General features: G+C 42.8%; 1 protein-coding gene across 1 annotated transcript in view; it reads right to left on the reverse strand.

Annotated features, from left to right (window-relative positions):
* Positions 1 to 2,692: 2,692 nt before the first annotated feature.
* The window catches only part of elp4 (elongator acetyltransferase complex subunit 4), a 48,648-nt gene continuing 31,050 nt past the window's right edge, over positions 2,693 to 20,290 (reverse strand). The window contains exon 10 of the mRNA XM_034526906.1: positions 2,693 to 3,808. Within this exon, the coding sequence (XP_034382797.1) occupies positions 3,680 to 3,808 (129 nt within the window). The 3' untranslated portion in view covers positions 2,693 to 3,679. The remainder of the gene's footprint in view (positions 3,809 to 20,290) is intronic.

Below are 20,290 nucleotides of genomic sequence, written 5' to 3' on the forward strand. Positions count from 1 at the left end.
ATTGTGTCTTAAAGAAAACCTTTTTGCCTGTTCAATGCTGTGTCTTATACAGTGTCAATCTTTTGACACAATGCATCATAGCTGCATATTCAAACAAATATGAATGCTGACAATGCATTTATTACAAGAGCTTGTAATACACACACAATACTTTCAATTCCCACCAAACAAAGGTGTCCAAAATAACAAACCTCTGTATGGGCTGAACCAAGTCGACACAGACCACACAGCACAACACTGCTTCACAATGAGAAAGGTCAAGCAATCCACCATCAGTGGCTCTTGTTGTAGTAGAGTTACGATGGTATGAAAAAATATATACAGAGCCAATGAAGAGGAGGGAGAAGAGGAGGGAGCAGTGGAGGGGGGGAGGGAGGTAGTCATAGAATAAAGCAGTCAGTGCCTAGAGCGAGGCAAAGGAGCGATTGTGTGGCAGAGTGAGTTATTTTGCTTCACTTGCTGCCTCAGCAGGGGGGTTGTGTCTGTGTGTATGTGTGTGGGTTTGAAGGGGTGTGTTAGTGAGAGAGAGAGAGATATACATAGATGGAGAGAGAGAGCGAGAGAGAGCATCTAAGAGGAAAGGATGTAGGCGAGAGAAGTCAGGAAACATTCACAGCATGTAACAGCGCCAAATATCTTGTTAAACTGATTAGTTTAATTTACACATTCCACTCAATATTTAATAGTCCAATCAGAAGTTTGAGGATTGATCAGATTTTTAAGAGGATTTTTTAAAATCACACTGAGTTTATCACACAGACGGAGGGAATGTGTTTTGAGAGCCCAGGGAGGGACAGGGAGAAGAGGAACATTAATTATTACACAGAGAGAATGAACGAGAGATTCAAAATACAAGGAAGACTGCAATTAGTGGAAGTCTAAATAATACACAGCTTTGGGATGAAACGGTTTAAATGTAATTCTCACTCGGAAAACAAGTTAAACAGTATATGTTTCTGGAAAAGTTCCGAAGAACTTTGGGCACTTTGATCTATTTTTTTAATGAGACAACAATTCTGAGCAGCAAACAGAAGCTAACATTCTCCTATTTAGTGTCAGCGGTTATGTTCTGTGTGTGAGTGCGTGCTTTATGCAAACATGAATGGAAATTTCTCTCATCATTGTAAATACAATACATAATGTACTAGCTTTGTATCTTTTGTATTTGACAGATATGGTAACCTCATTTGCAAAGGTGGGTCTGCTTTATTAAACCAAAATTGGCAGAGAGATATCGAGTGTGGTAAAAATGAACTGACCCACATTGTACTTGAATGGTGCTGCAATGTGCTGGCCATTTAATAATAAAACAAATAAGACCGCAGCTAAAGCTAGTGTAGGAAAACAACTATGGCTTAAATTCCTTAAGCCATAGTTGTTTTCCATAGGACGTGAGCAGCGTTTGCCAAAAGACACGTAATCATAAAAGAAGGTTCTCTACACTCGGTCCCATAGCTTCCTGTCTTTGCTTCAGGCCGAGTGTGGCTTTAAAGAAATAGGTCCTGTGAAATGAGTGAATATCTTATGTGTTATTGTTGCCGATTACATTAAGATCAATGGAAACAACAAAAGAAAATAACATGGTATAAACCATTATGAGATTTGATCAACAAAAAAGAAAAGATTAAAAAGAAGAAATTGGGTTGTACAGTATACTGTTTACTCTAAAGAGCCTCATATAAATCATTCATCAAACAAATCCACCCTCAATCAGGTATACAAAGTAATATTCTAAATGTTGTTTATTTCAATCTTAATTAACATGCATAGCTACAAGTATAATATGTGTATACTGAATGGCTGATAACTCACTACATTCTAAATGTAAATACAAATGGGAGAACTCTCATTCTTTACAATGTGCATAGAAGAAATGTATTATATTATTATAAAACTTTGCTAAAGGTTTTATAACTTAGAAAATAATGTACTTTGAACTATGGTGACATGGCAAGTGTAAACAAACAGACAGGGATATGTCAACATTAACAAATGCTAAAATGAAATAATTCTATTTTAATCTACCCAAACCGTGTGTCCTGAATGTCAGCTCTGCCACAACAATAACTTACAAAACAGTTTTTATCTTGATAACTCAAGCTTTTGTTCACCTGTATAAGTGACCCATGTATCTCATCTTTCTCTCATATACCCAATATAAGAGCACTCCATTCATGCATGAAGCTGTCAGGTAACACTACCCTCGCCCAACACGTGTTGCAGATGGTTACCAATACTGCCAGTTTTCACAGGCAAAATTATTCAAACTGGCATCAGCAGCAGACTGAGGAAAACAAAAATGAAACATTTAATTTTTCATGTGTTTTTTTTTCTCCGTTTCTCCATGTCACCATTTGACCTAATTTGTTTTTTTGGACTTGTCATGGCAAAGCAGCTCATCCAGCAAACATGCCTGATGAGGTGTGAAGCCTGCACCCACATCCAGCTCTACTACCCTCTGCCCACATTTCTGCTCAGCTCTCAAGCTCACTGGAGGTAGACGTAACTCACCGGCAGTCTCAGGGTCAGATGGAAGCATCCCTATTCGAACCTGAAACCAGTGAGGCAGACCAGAGATCAGTCATACATAACACACTCACTTTACGTCCTCTCACAGTCTCACAGATAGTCAACTTTCCTTTCAGATGATAATGTAAACAAAAAAACATAAATAAAGAGCAGATGCTGAGCATTGTGTATTTATTTGCTTTTATTTAACTAAAGAAAAGCACATTTTATTACATTTTCCAAGAAAAAGAATACTATTGTACATAGAGGAGCTAGTCAGGAGTGGCCACTTTGGTTGTACAGTACGCTCAAAGCGAGGGACAAGGCAGTTCAATTATTTAATGTTTGCCAAGAGTGAGAGTCTGTGTAGACTAAAAAATATTTCATAATGACACTTTAGTTGTAAGTGAAATCCCCAGAGACCGAGCACAACAAAAAATAAACAAAATGTACAACGTTTTTAGCATTTCTATTGCGTCCACAGGCTCTAAACATCAAGATGGCTGAGTCAGCGGCTAGCAGCTAACAGCGCGGTAACCGCTGTATGAGCGCAGTGAAGAGCGGCGGCCATTAGCTAGCCAGCTGGGCACCACAGAGAGAATCACGTGCACTACAATGCACGAGTGGGCGGCCCGTCTACGTAAACAAAGCACAGAGTTTGGATCACAACAAACACAGAGGGAGTGTGACTTCGTTATTTGCTCCACCATATCTTTACATTGTAAATAGTTGATTGCTGCTATACTAATGTTCTGACTACACCTTTGAATAATCCCGTCATCTTGCATTTGAATTGGGTTACGTACTGTTCACCCTGCCAATCATATAAACCTTCATAAATGGCTCACATTTTTGCAACTTACAGTGAAAAAAAGAAAACTGTAGGTATTCAACCTTGGCCACACATATAAGTTACATGAACTTCTCATAGCAGAATGGCACGTGCAAATGTCAATTTGTGAGTGTACTGTATGTTTATATTAAAAAAACTTGAAATATAGTTGATGTTTAGATCTTCACCCCTGGCTGGGACAGTTGGCAGGTGGTAATGGCTTGCAGGGTTATTGAGGTTGACATTACGTGGGCGAGGGAACAACCTGGTCACCATGGTAAAGAGGACAACGCCGCAGCGTTTCAGGTGTTGGTTGCCCTTGGCGACTGTGTGGGAGCTCTAGAAGTCCAGGTGTTTTTTGCCGGAACTTCCAGAGCCACAGGCTGAAGCCACCGTGGCCGCTCCTGCCAGCTCTCCCCTGCTCACACGACTCACCGTCTCAGACAAGTCTGGAGGCAAATGCAGTCTCTACAGAAGTCAGAGAGAGGGAGAGAGGGGGGGGGGGGGGGGGGGGGGGGGCAGAGTATTAGATCACCTTGTGTGGAGGAAAAAGAAAGAAAGCACTACAGTGGATCAACATACAGTAGATGGTACACTTCAGTGATGTTTATTCACAGAAAGCCATGTTGGGTTGAAATTGCATTAGATGCTTCAGCACTCCCCTCAGCACTGGCATCAAGGAGTAAACCTGCTAGCGGGCTGCTAAATGCTTCAGAGAGCTTTGGGTCTGTTACAGCTCACAGGGAATATGTCTGTGTGTGAGAGTGTGTGAGGTAAGGGTGTTTCGAGAAGTTATGTATGACATTTATGAGGTGAGGTGCGTTCAGACGCAGTTGTGCGTGCTATATCTGGATGTGTTTGCACTAGTGTTGATTGGCTTTGTTTGCAACACAGATGATTATGTTCAGCTAATACCAGAGTCATTAGGATCAAGTCTTTTAGCTGTTTCATAGGAAAGCTTATCTATGGAGTAGCCCTGTGCCAACTCGAAGCACAAAGACGCTAAGAGGTTAATGAGGGCCACTCATGTAAAGCCCTCTAACACCAACACGCTAACTACTATAAACCTTAAGAGGGGCTACACTGCTCTGCTCTCTCAAGAAGCCGTAGGAAAGGCCCCTAATGGAACTTCATGAACAAAGTCTTGAAGAGGTGCTGAGAGCGTGAGAGGAGGTGAAGTATCTCCAGAGTCAAGTGTGCGCCCAACAATGGTGTTGAGTAGCACGTTGCTCGAGTGTCTATCGAGGAAGTTAAATCAGAATACAGGCATCCCGGGTACAAGAGAAGTTAAACCCTGTAATTTGCCCCTGAAAGAATCTGCCATGACATCTGACACCAACTGGTCAAAGCCTGTGCTCCCACCCCACCCCAGCGCTCTGAAAAGTCCACGCATGCCACATCCTTCCCCCCTCAAGACATGCAGCTTTGGGAGAGCCCTTCCACTCCCACAGATACTTATCTTTTTCGTAATGACTAGGTGTTTGGGTACAGGGTTTAACAGCGTCATTACTAAGAGATAATTCAGGACTACGGAGCACTCTGAACCCCTCCAGGACAGACTACTTCCTCCCTTAGATTAATACAGCTTGTTTTAGGAGCATTCAAAGGTCTCAGTCTGAAGTAATTATGTTTTTACATCCATGATGTTCATGTCTGATATGAAGCCTTTTGCTGTGGCTACTGTGGCTAAGAGGTCAGAGGTGCCTCAAGTGGTCTCTTCTCTGTTCAACGCATTGCCTTTGTGTGTGTGTCGGAAGACCGTTTGTCAAGCAAGGAGAGGAAACAAGAGGAGATTATCTGGGGCAGCCTTGAGACAATCTGAAAGACCTATAATTTAATGTAAAATGGTAAAGGTAAGGTTACACATGACTTATAGATGCACAGACGGAAAATACCACTATGAGAAAAGACAAGAGATAAAAAATGAGCATAAACTAGCTCCTTTGACACAAGAAGAATGATCAGTTGGTAAAAGACATGATAAATTAGTTAAACTTCTCTCTGTATAACTCTCTCTGTGACACACACACACACGAACATCCACGCAAACTCATATTGGCCTTGAGGGGGCCTCCAGAAGCTCAAACTTCCACCCCTGCCAAACCTCACCTGTGTAACCTTTCGTGTCTTCAGCTCACTCAAGTGTGATTGAAAAAGAAAAACAATGCATTGATCAAGCCTGGACTCAGTACTGCTTAGTGCACCGCAGCGGAAACACGGTAGAGAGCGAAAAATCAATCACATATACATCACCCTCAGTGGGTGAGTAAAAAAAGAAAAAAGAGATCACACCGTTGTCTTGCTGTCACGCACCCATGGGCCTGGCTACGCCGTGTCTGTTTGGCTCTGAGCTCTGTGAACCCACTGAGCATGTGCAGAGCGAAGGTCAAAGCAATCCAGAAGTGCGGCTCAGCTCCTCTAACCTTTGAGTTCAGGGGCAGATGAGAACAATCAATGCTAACATCAAAGTTGGAGGGAGGAGCAGACATAACCAATCGATCGGTTTGAGGGAGCCTAGTAACAGTTAGCAACTATCCTGCACATCAGTGACAGACAATATTACAGCTGATAACTGTAATTGATTATCAGGGCATGAAAACATTCTTTATATTCAGTTCGACACTCCAAATAAATTACTTTCATATCACTTTCAACGCAAGATAACTCATTGAAGGTCAATCCAATAAAATATTTCAATTCTTTTTCAACCCTATTTTTAAAATGTGCACCCAAATATGTGAGGGGCTGCCATGAACATTTGCATTGACACCAAATTAATGGTCAGTTAGGACTTAGACAGTTAAACCAGAGAGGCTCTGAGTCCGCTTCCCCACGACCTGCACACTCCATGATGTAAACAAGGACATCCGGAAAACACTCAGAGGCATAGTGGGGTGTGTGTGTGTGTGTGAAGTCTTTCTCTGCTGCCTGGCAACATTCACGAGGGTGGAGAAAGAGGAAAAAACGGGAGACGGGGGGGTGTTGGATGGGAGTAGACGGCGGGAAAATAGACCATTGGCTGTGGTGCATTGGTGGAGGTTGGGGGGTGTTGTAAAAAAAATGGATGTGTGCCATAATGTTAGTTTGAGTGTGTGTTAGAAATGTGATGTTAGTGTTCCCTCCCTAGTGGCAGGCAGGGGTGAAGGTCTGTGGTTCAGCTCTGCTCCACAGCCAGAGGGGCTGGGGCCATGCTGGCAACAGGGTGAGGGGTGACAAAGCTCCAAACGAGCACTAAGCACTTGAAATGAGCCCTCAGGGCCGGCCCACAGACTGGCTTTGCCTAAGAGGGTTACTAATATCACCCCACAATGGACAATTCCCCTCAGCTTACTAAACACCCCAAAGACCCGGTTCTTAAGGAATATGGCACTTCATGCTGCTTGCATCCGGTCGCTCACACATACACCGGTGGTTGTTTGTGTGTGGTTGATGGCACATTGTTGTTTTATAGCTCAGAGAAAGCATCAAATCACTTTTTCAATGTTCATTTTAGTTATGAGTGTAACAGAGTTATGTAAGAGCATTATATTCCAAGATCCAAACAGACCAATATTTCCAACTGGAGCTTAAACAGGACCTACTCACACAAAGCAGTACCATCAAAGGCATTCCACTGGGGGTAACGGCTTGCTAATGACTTGAGTATTAGGTGCTAATTTAACGAGTCATTTCTTCCATAGAGTTTGAGCCACACTTTCAAATGGCCCATGTCACTGTACAGCTTAAACTATGGGAAACCTAACACCTCGGTGGAACGCATGACAACCGGTCTGGCTGTTCCAATCAGATTAGCCGATGTTGGAACATGCTCATGGAAGTGACACGATATTTACCATAAACACCTACTTAACACAATCATTGTTGTAATTTGGTCGTATTTGTTGTAAGCTCTATTAAGTCAGTGAAATGAGAAAACTGAACATTGTACCACTAAGCTGAAATCATAACAATCACAGAGGAAATGTCGACAAAGCAATCTGGGTATATGCTGAGAATGCATGGATAAGAAATTCAAGTTATCGTATTATTGATGCACCGATATTTTTAAAAAGTATACAGTTTGAATGGATTTATATAGGAAGTCCAGTATTCATGGACAGTGTTCACATTAGAGGTGATACCTTTTGCCAATTCAATTTCCCCGAGCAGCACAATTGCAGGGCATCCACTGTAAACTAATGTGTATGTCTGTCCATGACACCAGGCCAATGTCCTCCATTCCCAGTCCCATTTCTACAACCAGCCAAGGGTCAAAATGGTAGCATAACGAAATTTCCCAGACTTGCTGGTCTATCCAGTCACTAAACCAAGCTAAATCACCTCCCAGTGCCGTAATCCCCCACACCTCTAAAGTTACACTGCGTTGTGTGGGAAATCATTTGTTGAAGCTATAGGACAGTTCAGTAACAGCATAGGTTTAACTCCAACACACCAAAACCTGCACAATGAAGTGATGTCCGTTTTTATTATGGAAGCAAACTATCATCACATTTACACTGGACATTTCACAAAAGAATTCAGCTACCATACCAGCAAAAAAGCAGAAACAACCCAGCATAAATCCCATCACTTTGGTAATTCTAGCTCACCTGCACCTAACAAAAGCTGAGAAGAAGCTCTTCCTTCCTCTTCTTTTGTCCTCACAAAGAGTGCAACTCGATCCGTGACCTTGCCCTAAGAACAACCTGTTGACTAGGGAAGTTGTTATGCCGTGAACAGTGTTGATTTAATTCATTATACATCAGGTGAGTATTCTTTTTTTGAATAAATGTCAATGCATTCATGTCTTTGTCAGGGCATTTTGAACGTTCTCCCTACTAATAGTAGGAATTCAAACAATTCGGCATCAGCTGAATTAGTCAAATATAACATTTTACATGACATGGAAGGAAGGATACATTTTCTCTATATGTCCTCTAGACATGGAACTATTGTAAATGTAAATGTTTAGTGATTAAAAGAGGCATAAGAAGAGTTCATGAGTGACAGGAGAAGAAAGAAACAAATGTAAACTACACTGGAGCTCATCTCGGGTTTCCTTTTGGTAATCGGGTGATGGTCACCTGCTCGCCATGTCACCTGCTGCCTGATCCAGGATAATCTGAGAGGCAGGCCTACAGACAGTCAGGCGGACTGACAGATAGACAGATACAGACACAGGCTCCTCATCTCTTCTGCTTGATGGCTAATGCAGCTGACACAGTAGGCAGCAGGCAGGCAGAAGGATGAGTAAGCATTTTGAGTGTAATTATATTCCCAAATACTTGGGAGAATGGGAAGGGACTAATAGCTGACTGAATTTTATTAAAAGGGAGACATGTCCAAGCAGGAAATTGATTAGCTGACAATATTTCAAGGTTTTTTAATACCTAATGGAATGTTTATTCCTGTTCTCTTAGCTCCTCACTTACCCTTCACGCTCCACAGGCTGATGTAAAACAGCATTTGATAGTATCTGTCATGTTACTAAACATGACATGCTTTGGAATCAGTTGGCTCTGCGATGCTTTTGAATAACCAAATGGACAAACAAGGGCCAAAGTGTAACTGTGCTGTAACACAACAACTTGACTTGTTATCTCCGTCGTCATCATCTTCAACTGAACCCTCCTCTGGGGGCCTCTGCACGGGCCTGTCAAGAGCTTTGACAGGGGAAGCAGCGTGGGGCCATTTTGTCTCTTTTCAGTTTGGTTTTGTTTCTCTTTGGCGGGCAGTGTTGGTATGGACCGTAGGCGTTGCAGGGTGAGGGGGCGAGGGCGCATTGACCCCAGTGGTGGTGGGGAGTAAGGAGGGGGGGTTAGTTGGTGTTATGGACTTGGGCATAGTCAGGGAGTACTAGTCCACCCCTGGAGTGACATGGTGCCTGGGGAGAAAGGGAGGGGGATGTAGGGCATAGAGTACAAACATGTCTAAGTGCTGCCTTCACTACAGATAGGCCCATAGCAAAGAGCGTGGCTGCATCAGTTATGACAGCATATCTGGGGGACCTCTTGTGCCCTCCACCCCTCAAACATTTTGCGCCTCAAACCATGACTCTGATATGCACGTCCTCAGGTTCAAACACCACTGACACTTTTGGTAAAAGCAGGTTTTCTAGTGCTACACAGATGCCTTAAACATCCATTTTTTTAAATCTTAAAAACAGCACGAGGTTATAACCTAATCCATTATTAAACTGTCTATAGGCAATGGGGCCCACATCTTCATTATTATCAAGTTCAGGCCACTTTGAGCATTTAGATTTTTGATACAATTATTATAACACAATACAACACAGTTTGGGAAATCAACTGACGACATATTTAGACAAATTTAGGACAGACGCTTATTTGTGTAGGTTAGAAGAACAATACCACTCTCAAAAGCCACTTAGCTTAGCATAAAGACTGGAAATAGGGGGAAACCGCTAGTCTAGCTATTTCCGAGGGCAAAAAAAAAAAATCTGCCTCCCAAACTCTAAAGTCAACTACTTGACTCTTTATACCTTGGTTGTTTAATCCAAAAGGCAACGTTTTTTGGCGTGGTTTTGTGCAAAAGTAACTTATGTATGGTAGCATCGACTTCCTTGGTTGCCTGGCAACCTCATGGTAACGACAAGATGGTAAGCAAATAACCGCATTTCCCAAAATGTCGAAATAACCCTTTAAGATCACTGCCATAACAGGCTCAGGTCCTTTAGTCGCCAACAAATAAAAGCCAGAGCATTACCAAGGATATTTGATCATTTATTATTCATTCTCTTTTCTGTGTTGCACTCAGTCTACAAGTGCATACACCCATGTACAAAAGCAGACAGACAGACACACACTGCCACTTGCTTATGCATGTGTCGCACTGAGGTATTTACAACATGCGCACACAAAGCCGGCCAGTATAAACTGGGTTTCCTGAACCCAGCCTGCCTTCCAACAGAACAACCTATTTCTCCCGTTTGCGCCGTGATGGAGTTCAGGCAGTTTACAAGCATGACATTTAGCAAAGCGAAAGGTCGTCTGGAGGTTACTGTGTCATCCTGGGTAAGTGGCTGACCCCTGGGGAGGGGTGGGGGCGATCACACTCAGTTAAGAATGGTCAGTTGTTGTGCTAGCAAAAGACCATGAAGGATTAGAGCACACCATAACTTATAATATGACAGAGGGCAGAAGATAACAACATATTATCTGTCATTTGAAATATTTACAGCATCAACATGATGATGTTAAAGCTCCCACCACAAGTCTGTGAACCTCCAACCACCTGCCTTCTTGTACTGGTGCTGCACTGAGTTGTATGGCACTGTAAGGCACAAGATCCATACTGGGAGAAGAACATAGCAGAACAAATACAAACTCTTTTCTACCAGCTTGGTGCCACAATGACCAGCGCAAAGTGGCATGTATGAATATGTCAGTTAACTCCTCAATAAAGGAGAATGATCGTATAGTAGAAGAGCGGTGCACCTGCAGGAACTATCCATGCTAACACATGGATGACAAAGGCAACTTGGACGCATGTAGTAGCATTCATTAAGCAAATGAGGATTTCTGTATCATCACTCAGCAAAAGAGAGGAGAAAAAGTAAACAGAAATATTGAAGAAAAGTTGAAGAAAAACAAGTAAGATGTGTGCATCTGTATGTGAGCACCTTAACCCTTTTTTTGAAACACTTGTATAAGATAATGGGCTGATGTCTTTGTGGTTGCATGCATGTGTGAGAGTGTGTGTATGTCTGCGCGCATCCGTGTCTGTTAGTCTGCCCGGATGAATAAAGGGGGCGTGGGTATAATCCATCACCAGTTGATAGTCCTCACAAAAAAGGAGCCCTTTTTGCTGAGAGGACAGCCCTTGTGTGGACAAAGACCACCATACTGGGGACTTCATAGGACCCAGCTGAAAAGGTGTTGCCCAGAGTAACCCCATTCACATTAACAGGCATGCTGGCCAAAGCCAGTCATTACTGCTGACTTGGACCAGCCGGGCCACACATAGACCAGCCTAGAGCCTCTAAGGCCATTCACTCCACATCAGCCCACAGGCAAACAGCCTGAACTCTTCCACTGGGGAGCATCTAGAATTGTTACCATTCTATTCGACTGTCTGTCTTGAGAGCTTCAATATATGCAGCCTTTGAGTGTAGTCATAAAAAGCAGGAATATACAGTTCTAAAGGGAAAGAGGCTTTGCCTTTTCATTAAAATGTGGCAATAATAACAAAAGTGATAGCTTGCAATATGATCTCTTGGATAACTTTCCAACTTGCATTTTGTGAAATGAAAAGATAAAAACAAATCAAACAATAAAAAAAAATGCTGTACATTATTAGACAGCCTATCTTATGACATGTCTTATATTTAGTCTTTCAAAGGGCTCAGGTATTACCATTAACCCCCCCCCCCCCACTGTTATTTGTGACACTCTGAAATGAAGGTCACTTTCACAGTGAAATGAGAAATGAGAAAACAGCTGATGTGCTCTCAGTGGAGTTGAACAGGAATCGCTGGGGGCTGAAAGCTTCGTTCAACTATTCTACTGAGTTCCTAAATGCACTCTGGAAAACTCAAATCTGACCTATTCTCTGTCTCCTCTCTGATGCAAACTTGCAGTACAACTGAGAACAGCCGAGCCAAGAGGGACAGAATACTAAAGAGAAATGCTGAAACTTCCCCAATAAAATCTCTCAATTTAATATTCTTCATTCAAATAGCAAATTACGTGAAACTTGACCTTGGACAATCAGACACACCTCAATCTCCTACCCCCTCCTCCTCTCTTCCCCTATTTGTCCTCCATCCTCACCCCAGCTCCACCTCTGCTCTCCTCTCCAATCTGCTCCCTGTGGGCAGGTGGTTGTGTAAATTTAGCCACAGCTAGGTGAGGTGCTTCCTGGGTAGACTGTTGGCAAAGCCACCTTTAGGGTGTTTAAGATGTCAGAGGGAATGAGACATCACCTCGGCTGCCCTGTCAAAAAATTCAGCACCTTCTATTTCCCCCGTAACCTCTAGGTCCTAGAAGCACTGTGGGTGATGGGGAATTCTTGTTTTGTGTTTTCTAATTTAGCCTGAAACACACCAGCCATTATCTAACCTAGAGCGCTGGCTGAGTGTTAATTGTGAAGCATTACTAAAGCCATTAAAACAGTGAGCCAGGGCCTGGGGAGAATGCATGCTCACGTAAACAATCAGAGAGACAGTGCTACATGCATGTGATATCTTCTCTGCAGATGACCCCTATAAGAAGTGGCACTGCAGACAATGTCTGGATTTTAAAACAGTGACAACAAACTTAACACATTAAAAAATATGAACACTTATTTTCCTCAAAAAACAAACAAACAGTGGCTTTATGATGAACAGCATTTACACATACACATTTGAATCTTCATGATGTACATATTAGTAAAAGGAGACTGAATGTTCCCTCCATTAAAGATTTGTGACAAGATGATGAAGAACGCAGTCTTTTTAAGGTATTTTATGAAACATATTTAATAAAAAATGTCTGTAGACTTTTTTTGTACATGCCAGTCCAGTTGTGTTTAAATTGATATACATTAATTTCCCCTGAAGGTGTTTTAGAGTTGATTGGAAATGGGGGAACAATCAATATCAGAGCAAAGCTAGCGAGCTGCAATAGCAAGCTGGTTAGTAAAGTGACTATCCTGATTATGTAAGATGACATTCCTTTCCTAATTTCACAAAACTGCATTTGACAGTACAAGTTCACTTTGCTCTATGTTTGAATGTAATTACAGAGCCTTTCATTTCGTGATAGTCTCCGGCAACAGTTTTAAAAGACAAATGGAAGTATTTCTGAGGTTAGGGTTGGACTTATTTGCCAAAAACCTTTGATCATAAAACCACAAAAGCTTGAGGAGACTAATGGTTAAGAATATTAGTTTGATGGTTTGAGTGTAATTATGTTCAGTGAAGTATAGTTTAAAATAAAACAAAGTACGGGTAAGTAAAGAGATGGCTACAGAGCACTGTTGAGTTGAAAAGAATAACAAAATTGGAAAGCGTTCCAAATGTGACGATCAGCTTCTTCATTCTCCCCAATGTTGAGTTCAGCGTTTTGCTGGGAAATGGGCAGCTTGCCAGATTGGGGCCAAGTCAGAGTTGTCAGGGGATTACAGTTCTGCCTTGCTCACTGCAGGGGGTGCGGAGTGGGCCTCAATTATCCTGGAGCGGCGTGTTTGATTTGGCCCGGCACTTTTGGGGACAGACCAAAAGCTGAATAATGCACCATTAGCAACTCAAAATCCTGCCCTAAAATGAGTCCACTTATGCATCACATACAGTAATTGTGTGTCTATCAAAGGCTGGCAGGTCTACACCAATTACCCTGATAACAACAAAAAAATCTATGCATAATATTATCTGCCGAACACCTGTGGGCAGCCTCAAACATCCAAGCTTCCCTGTCTAAAACTTCTACATCTCATTCAAAGTCTGTCATCAACAGACTGCAGTGAAATGAAGTGTCAACTTTATATAATGCTAACACATGAAAATGACACGTTGCTGTGAGATAATATGGAAGAAATGTGGTGTGGTGGTAGAACTGTTTATGCTTGTATTTACAAATATGGGACATGGCAGAAAGAGAGTGTGAGAGAGGAAAGAGAGAGCGAGAGGGAGGTCCCCCTACTCTGGCTACAGTTGGAGATGTGCAATTGAATTTCACAGGATATGAGGCAGCAAATGGCATGTAAAGGCTGTAGCGTCAGACGGGCCAGACAGATAAGGGAGGTGTAAGAGAAATCATTAGGTAACTCTGCAGGACATCAGGGGCAGTTTGAGGTTGGCAGGGGGCTACTAGAGCCAGAGGTCCTCCTTGAGCTCCATTGAACACCCACTCAGCCTGATATACACACACTTACAAACACACAGGGAAAATCACTTATACAAACACAAGCTGCAAGACAAACAAGGACTCAAGACAGAGACAGGCCAACAACCAAAAGCTGTTTTTCCCCTCTCCACCCACAAATACAAGCACATGAAAACACACAGGATATGTACTGTGTGTGTGGACACACACACACACACACACACACACACACACACACACACACACACACACACACACACACACACACACACACACACACACACACACACACACACACACACACACACACACACACACACACACACACACACACACACACACACACACACACACACACACACACACACACACCCTTCAAACAGCAGACGCCTCATTTAGGTATCAGCCCCAGTGATTGTGTTTGTCCACCTGGGTATGAAAGAGCCATTCTGGTTTGTGTGGAGGAAACAGCAGTGTGGTACAGCTCAAGCCGGAGCCCAGCTAGGCTACGTCTGTCTCAGGCTCTCAGGGAGGGGAGCAGCCAAGTGTGGATGCACCTCATTACCTCACTCATCCACACACCAATTACCCCTAAATAAATACACCCAGCCCACAGGCAGCAACAATGACATCCAGCCTGAAAGGGAAGAAAGGACGCCGTTCAGAAAGCATTTGCACGCACAGAAAAGTGCTGTTGGATAATGATGAAAAAAAAGTACAGAGAAAAGAAGCAAAAAGAAGGACATGCAGGGGGCTCCAAGTCTTTTTAGGAGCTCAAAGACGAGACGGAGAAAGAGAAAGAATGAAACAAACACCGAGCATGCAGAGTGAAGTGATTCAGAAAATGATAATTTCTTGCTAAATTTCACCCAACACATCCGCAAATGATTGTTGTGTCGGGGGAGGGACAACGTTTAATTGTTTTAATGCATGCAGCCATGAGATAGCTCTGCCATGGACTACAATGGAGATCACAGTGGAGCTGACACCTATTTGCATGTAAGACGGACCGCTTGGGGTAGCAGCAGTGTGTCCGAAGGCCAAAGAACATTGACTAAAAAGAGAACTAAATCTCAAGAAAGTCGGACACAATATGGCAGCTGGCATGACATGTGACAAGCTGCACACTTCCTGACCGCCCAAAATGTTTTTAAAAAACATTTGAAGCTCTTAGCAGTGAAAAGTCTGTTACTGGAGTGAGAAGGTGAGCGAAGGATGCAGAAAAAGTGTGTGGCAGAGAAAAGAAGACAGATGTGTTTTCAGGGAAGGGGGGCACTACGGGGAGAGGAAGCCAAGAGTTCCTTTATGCCCCCTCCCTCTCTCCCACCTCCCTCCATGTGGGATCTTTCTGGATGAGTGACTCTGTCATACCTGGGGGACACAATGGTCTCTCTCTCTCTCCCAATTCTTCCCAAACTCTCCTCTTGTATGTCTGTGCTGTGAGCCTGGCTGGTTGTGTGGAATTGTGTGGCAAAAGAGCCAGAGGACTACAGGAGCAGGTGATGGGCTGTATGAAATATTATCATCAATGTCTTGAAACAAATCAAATTAATACAAATACTTAATATATGAAATTCTAAACAACTTTTCCAATGGCACGCAAAGGCAAAGGAGATGATTCACTTCCTCCTCTCACACCTGAAGTCGTGTCAAGCGAAGGGAGGAACTGTAAATCACTGAGGGGTGTGTGTAAGAGGGCTGCATCGGATATAATCCTTGATAGGCTTCTCTACAGTCACCAGGGTGTACGAGCCAATCCCGAACATTAAAATAACTCACATGACTAGGGCCAACCGGTTCACCTGACCAGAGGCAAATTCCTGGTTAACAGAAACAACCGCTAGGAACATGTCCGTTTTCCATGCTGTTGATTTGGTGTGATAAACATACGATGAGAGATTGAATTGAAGTGAAGGGAGCAGGTTTAGTAGGATTTCTTCCTGGGAGGGTATGGTGCCACAGATGGGCGGAGTGGCATTGACATGCATTAGCAGCATAGTCAGGATTCCTGAGACAGGCTGGAATCAGACTGCGTGGGAATCCCAGGCTCTGTCACGTACAACACAAAAGGCAAAGCCTGCAAAGACGTACTGGTGTTGAAGTAACCACTGTTTTTAGAAGGGTCCATTCTGCCTTTTTCCTCCCTGCTTGATGTAGCCTGGATGTTCTTCTTGAGAGCTCTAGTGTTTTTAATTGTCTGCACCTTACAACACCTACACATGCTGTTGTCAAACCTTCAGCCTCCTCTCACACACACACACACACACACACACACACACACACACACACACACACACACACACACACACACACACACACACACACACACACACACACACACACACACACACACACACACGAACACGTCGTTGTCTTAAAGGTCATTTATTTTATTTGAGTAAGGTCTGTAGGCACACACACATTTCTACATATCGGCACTAACACTTTCTTAGAAAGAGTGTACAAAATAAAGGAAATGTCCCTACAATTCCTGCATAGGAAACTCCTTTGTGGAAAGGTTTGCGTGACCTGTGAGATGTCACACGCTAGCTATGCCTGAAAGGAATGCACAGGAGATATGCAGGATCCTCGAGTACACACCCAGAGATGCCGGATGATCTGTCCACAAACATACAAAAGGGAAATTGGCCTGCTCTTGTTAGTTTATCAAAACATGTCCTGTGGGCAGGATCTGGAACGCCAGCCAGTTCTGTCTTTTACGCGACAAATGGTAATGATTTTACTCATTCATTCCTTGTTTGTGGTTTATAAGTCCTTGTTTGTGGTTTATAAATATAAATATATTTTGTAGTTTTGAGATTATTGAAAATATAATGATTCCGTAATAAGTTTTTTTGTCCAACAAGTCTTTTTTTCCCCCAACACAATCCAACAAAATCTAGCAATACACTGTACCGACTAAACTGGCCAATCAAACGTGCAAAATTGTCGTTAAATTTTTTTGTAACGCAATCAGTGTAGTTCAACTGTTTACAACACACAACCACTGGAGTCTGAGGAAGCACACCTTGACCAAGGAAGCCTTTTGTGTGGCTTCTACAGTCTGACCACCCATTGAATCTGATACATCAGATGTGTGGCATTGTGACCTCAGTCTGAACAGTCACATCATAAGACATACAAGTTCTACTAAACATGTGGGATTTCTTTTTACTAATGTAAATAACCTTTGCGCTGCTTATAAGGAGACATTTCTACAGAAAGGCATTAACAAAGGGTGTTGCTTCTACTTATGTTTTAATTGCTCCTGTATGCTAGGTGTGACATCTTGTTACGTTCCTTTTGTACATGCTGATGGGTTCAGGAGCATTACCTGTTGAGACAGGTATTGGTGAAGCTTGTTATGTAAAAATCAGTATCCGTTCTGAAGTCGTAAGTGTTTAAACTGTCAGAATATATATAAATAAAACATCCTCCATGTATAGTAATATCTTATTTCTTCTCCCACTGAGTAGCAAATGTTTAAAACTGTTGTGTGGAAAATATACACATAAAAAGCCAACTTTAAAAGGTTTTAAAGTTTAAAGTTAACTACATAATCATTTTATCACCTTTGATAAACATTGTAAAAGCATGTCATCCATCCTCTCCAGAGAACCACTCTGAATAAGACTTTATTTAGTTTATCATATACAGCGCTACGCACTACGACATGACTTAAACATACTGTAACATTTGAGTGGGGACATTTTGAATGGAGTCAATTTAAAAGTGATTGGGTCTCAAAGTGCCATATCACAATGTAATCTGACAATCCCTTATGATAGCACAATATCAGAATTAGCAGGACAAACACGACACATCACAGTTATATGGACCATATATATTGGCAAACACACTTACTTCATCTGCCAAATCCCTAAATTAACACCTTTTTGGTGAGAAAGCTCTATTTGGAAGACGTCACACAAACACCACAGCTGGCATTCAAGGGTAAAATTAATTACTTCAGATACATGTGCTTCCTCTCAAAGTGGCAGACTTATTTGCATTGAGGAACATTCAGCAGAAGTAATCGATGCACACACAAAATACGGCCACCCAATGACCCCGGCCCCGACTCAAAGTCCCTCCCCGTCCCCGAAGCCCTGGCGGCTCATCCATGCATGGAGGAACAAACACAGGTAGCGAGAGAAAATCAGACTGCAACAAAACACAGAAACATGAATAGGAAGCATTACAATGACGGGCTGGATGTAAGACAATGGGCCCGACATTAAACAAATGGCAAATCCCAGGATGGGCTGTGGGAGTACGATACAGATTACAGGCACCTAGTCCCTGCCTGGGGAACAGGGGACAGGGAGAAAAAAGGACACAATATTGCAATCTGACAGCTGACGTCTTCATATAAATGTATGAATTTACATTCCAATTAGAGGAAATTTACATCTTAATCACAGCGAGCAGTGTGTCGGTCCCTCGGTTAGTGTGTTGCTACGGTAATGAGGTGGGATGCTGCTGTGCTCTCTCATCCAGACAGTGATCTGTCAGCAGACGACACCTCCCTGTTATGAGGGAGCTGCACCCTTAAATGCAACCGCCACCACAATCCAGTAATATCCGTGGAGATCTGTCTTAAATACCAACAAGGTGTGAGCTGCCACCCGAGGATAATGTGCCGAATATGGAGTTTGAAAAACATCAAACATATCTTAAATACAGTGCACTGAACCAGGAGTGTCTTTAACTGTCACTCAAGTGACAAGCTTTCAGTACTGTATGGCATTCCATTTCTAATTTCCATACTAATAATGGGTATATTATCTTTAATGGTTTGACTTTGTTTCATGGCATTTGTAATGGATGGTGAAACCGTCTGTGGAATTACTCAAACATATCATGTCATCAGATCACATGCTACTCTGGTGCTAACAACGGCAAAGTGAATGGGTGAGATGGAAGGATTGGGAACGAATCATCAATATCCTTCTGGTCATCATCTACATCAGCGTACATCACAGCATACAAGCTCAACCTCAAGGAATGCACACGACGAGAGGGCGTGTGCATTCTATTGGGGAGAGAAGAAAAGACCGACAAGACCGACAGACAAGTGCAGAGAGTGCAAAGAGTTTGTAAAGTCTACTTTAGGAAACTTGTTGTGGTTTAGTTCAGTTAGCCGACAAGAGCTGCTGGTTTGAGGTTTTGGAAGTGAAACCACACAGACAAGCCTAACGCCCGGCCACGGTCCTTTTATAAGCTCACAACGGAAAAAGAATATATGTCACAATGCTCTACCGATATCAATTTTAATGAGTCCGGAAATGGGACCATTTAATAACAAAATAAAAAAACAGCATCAAAACCTTGCTAGAACGACTTCTGTCCATGAAACCATTTACTTGTAGAGCAGAACTGATTGCTGACAATGCAATCAGGACCAGCAGATTAGCCAGCACCACACAGGAGAGCACATAAATCAGTTTAACACAGTCCTTTGCCATCTTCACGCTTGACTTTAATACAGGGATGTGTGAACAAAATATCTGAGGTAAATGAGGCATGGCCTCTTTATCACCCACCTCGTAGCCAATCAGGCCTCACCCGTCAGAGACACTGCTCTAATGGCTGATATCTATGGAAGCAGCCTATTACTGGATAGTGCCTGTAATTAAGACAAGTCAGATTACACCAGGCCAGTGCTTCTTCTCTGATATGTAGGCTGCCATTAAGGCCAGAAGGGGTGATGTGCTTGCACACCACATTGAGAGAAGAAAGAAAGCTCATATGTTTCTTTTTTTTTTAAAAGACGTGTGCGTGTCCAGAGTAGGTGTCGGATGCATTGCCAAACATCACATGGGGGTGATATGTGGGGCGTGGCTGGGATTTCACTTTAGCCTGAAGGGTGTTTGGAGAGGATGCTGGCCACGCACACGCACGCACACACACACACACACACACACACACACACACACACACACACACACACACACACACACACACACACACACACACACACACACACACACACACACACACACACACACACACACACACACACACACACACACACACACACACACACACACACACACACACACACACACACACACACACACACACACACACAGCACTTATCTTGCATATTCTAACCTTGCAGATTGATTCCCACAGCAGT

The sequence above is a fragment of the Cyclopterus lumpus genome, chromosome 3 (assembly GCF_009769545.1).
Source record: "Cyclopterus lumpus isolate fCycLum1 chromosome 3, fCycLum1.pri, whole genome shotgun sequence".
Lineage (NCBI taxonomy): Eukaryota > Metazoa > Chordata > Actinopteri > Perciformes > Cyclopteridae > Cyclopterus > Cyclopterus lumpus.